This window comes from Solanum tuberosum, unplaced genomic scaffold, assembly GCF_000226075.1.
Source record: "Solanum tuberosum cultivar DM 1-3 516 R44 unplaced genomic scaffold, SolTub_3.0 scf00103, whole genome shotgun sequence".
Lineage (NCBI taxonomy): Eukaryota > Viridiplantae > Streptophyta > Magnoliopsida > Solanales > Solanaceae > Solanum > Solanum tuberosum.
In genome coordinates this window covers 1,430,343-1,432,060 of record NW_006239027.1, presented here as the reverse complement: position 1 = coordinate 1,432,060, position 1,718 = coordinate 1,430,343, and the positions used below count along the sequence as shown (strand labels likewise).

The window sequence follows — 1,718 nt, the reverse complement described above, 5'->3', positions numbered from 1 at the left end:
GTCGGGTGGTGATAGGGCTCCGGCCGCCGCTCCGGTTGCTGAAGAAGCAAAAGCAAAAGCACCCGCTCCTGCACCGGAATCGGCTCCGGCATCGGAACCAGCACCGGCGCCGGTTGTTGAAGAAGATAAGGAGGAGGAAAAAAAGAGTGGAGGAGCTGATTATCTTAAGATGGCTGGTGATTTCTTAGGCAAGAAGTAATTAGAGTCTAATTAACTTTTTTTAATTATGGTCTATGCTTTTAATTATGGCTGATGTTATATTTCAGTTTTTTTCCCCTTAATTTCCCACTGTCCACCGCCGGCGCCGGCGCCGGAGTTGGATTTATGTAATAAAATATGTAAATTGTGTGTATTTAAGTGTGATTTTACCGTGAAATTTGTGTTTGTTTGAATTTATTAGTGATATCTTCTTTGCTTTTGCGAAAAGAACAAAGTTAATTATTTTCGACAAATCTTCGACTCACAAAATATTATAACAACAAGAAAGTGATATCAAACATAACAATTTCAAGACCTTCGAATATCTTCATTTCTAAATTGCTTTTAGTATATATATCTACATATCCATCTCAATATTTTTATTTTTTTAACTGATCATCACTTTATCTCATACGACAAAATCGATCTAATGATCACTTTATATCTTATCTCTATCTTATATATATTATAATTGAGTTGAATGTGTTTACGAATCGATTATTAATTTACACAACATATTTGAACTTGTTTAAATTACATCTTAAATATTTATCCCATCTTCTTTGTCTTAAAAAGGGAATAAAATTATAAATTTAGTAGAAACTTTATATTCTCTATCTGTGCTAAATCTAATTTTAAATCTAAAATAATAACAGAAGCAAAAGCTAGCCTTGACAAGAATCATTATATCTTTGGAAAGCTTTCCATAAAAATACTGTCGGTTTATTTATAGGAAGTGTTAGGCAGCAACTTAAACACGTTCTTTCTATATTAGCCCTTCAATTAAACTTTCCATTTTCCTTTTTTTCTTGGTCTATTTTTATACACTTCTAACCTTGAATTACTTCTTACGTCATAATTTACGTGATATAATTTGACTACGTAAGATTTTTTCAACACAAATTTAAATATGGATATCAAACACTAAATGAGAAATCAAAAAAGTATAATTTGACTTACCATAGAATTTAAGAAAGAAATAAAGAGAACTTGTTGACAACATTTCAATGTGCTAATTAATATTAATTGTGAGATAATCTATTTTTTATTCTTTTAATTTGAGGAAGGGACCTTAGTGTTATGCGGAAAATAATCGTTGTTCACTTGTATAAGTTTTACTCTACACCCATAAAATTACGAAACTTTTGTGTAACTTCTCATTTTTTCAGTAAAAATCTCGAAAGCTTTCATATAAATTTTCACATTTATCATTTTTTTTCATTTGAATCACATTTATTTGCTTCAATTTGTAATATTACTATACTAATTTTCTTATTAATTATCTAAAACAAAAAAAAAATTATGGATGCCCTTTTTGCTAAAGGAAAAGAATTTCTTAGTTCCAAAGATAAAGATGATGACAAAGAAACTTCCAATCGAACAAAACATCATGATGACGTGGATGATTCCGATGACCGCCCTGAGAGGAAAACTTCCGGCAAGTCCTGCGGTCGTGGCGGCGGCGGTCGAGGTGGTGGCCGGTCGGACGACGACAGTGACGGCGAGAGGCCCGCTGGCGC

General features: G+C 32.7%; 2 protein-coding genes across 2 annotated transcripts in view; both read left to right on the top strand.

Moving 5' to 3' along the window:
* LOC102580746 (uncharacterized) overlaps positions 1–281 on the top strand; it is a 1,061-nt gene extending 780 nt beyond the window's left edge. Inside the window, exon 2 of the mRNA XM_006348752.2 lies at positions 267–281. Within this exon, the coding sequence (XP_006348814.1) occupies positions 267–281 (15 nt within the window). The remainder of the gene's footprint in view (positions 1–266) is intronic.
* A 1,219-nt stretch (positions 282–1,500) lies between these two features.
* The window catches only part of LOC102580401 (sarcoplasmic reticulum histidine-rich calcium-binding protein-like), a 1,922-nt gene continuing 1,704 nt past the window's right edge, over positions 1,501–1,718 (top strand). Inside the window, exon 1 of the mRNA XM_006348751.2 lies at positions 1,501–1,706. Coding sequence (XP_006348813.2) covers positions 1,501–1,706 — 206 coding nt within the window. The remainder of the gene's footprint in view (positions 1,707–1,718) is intronic.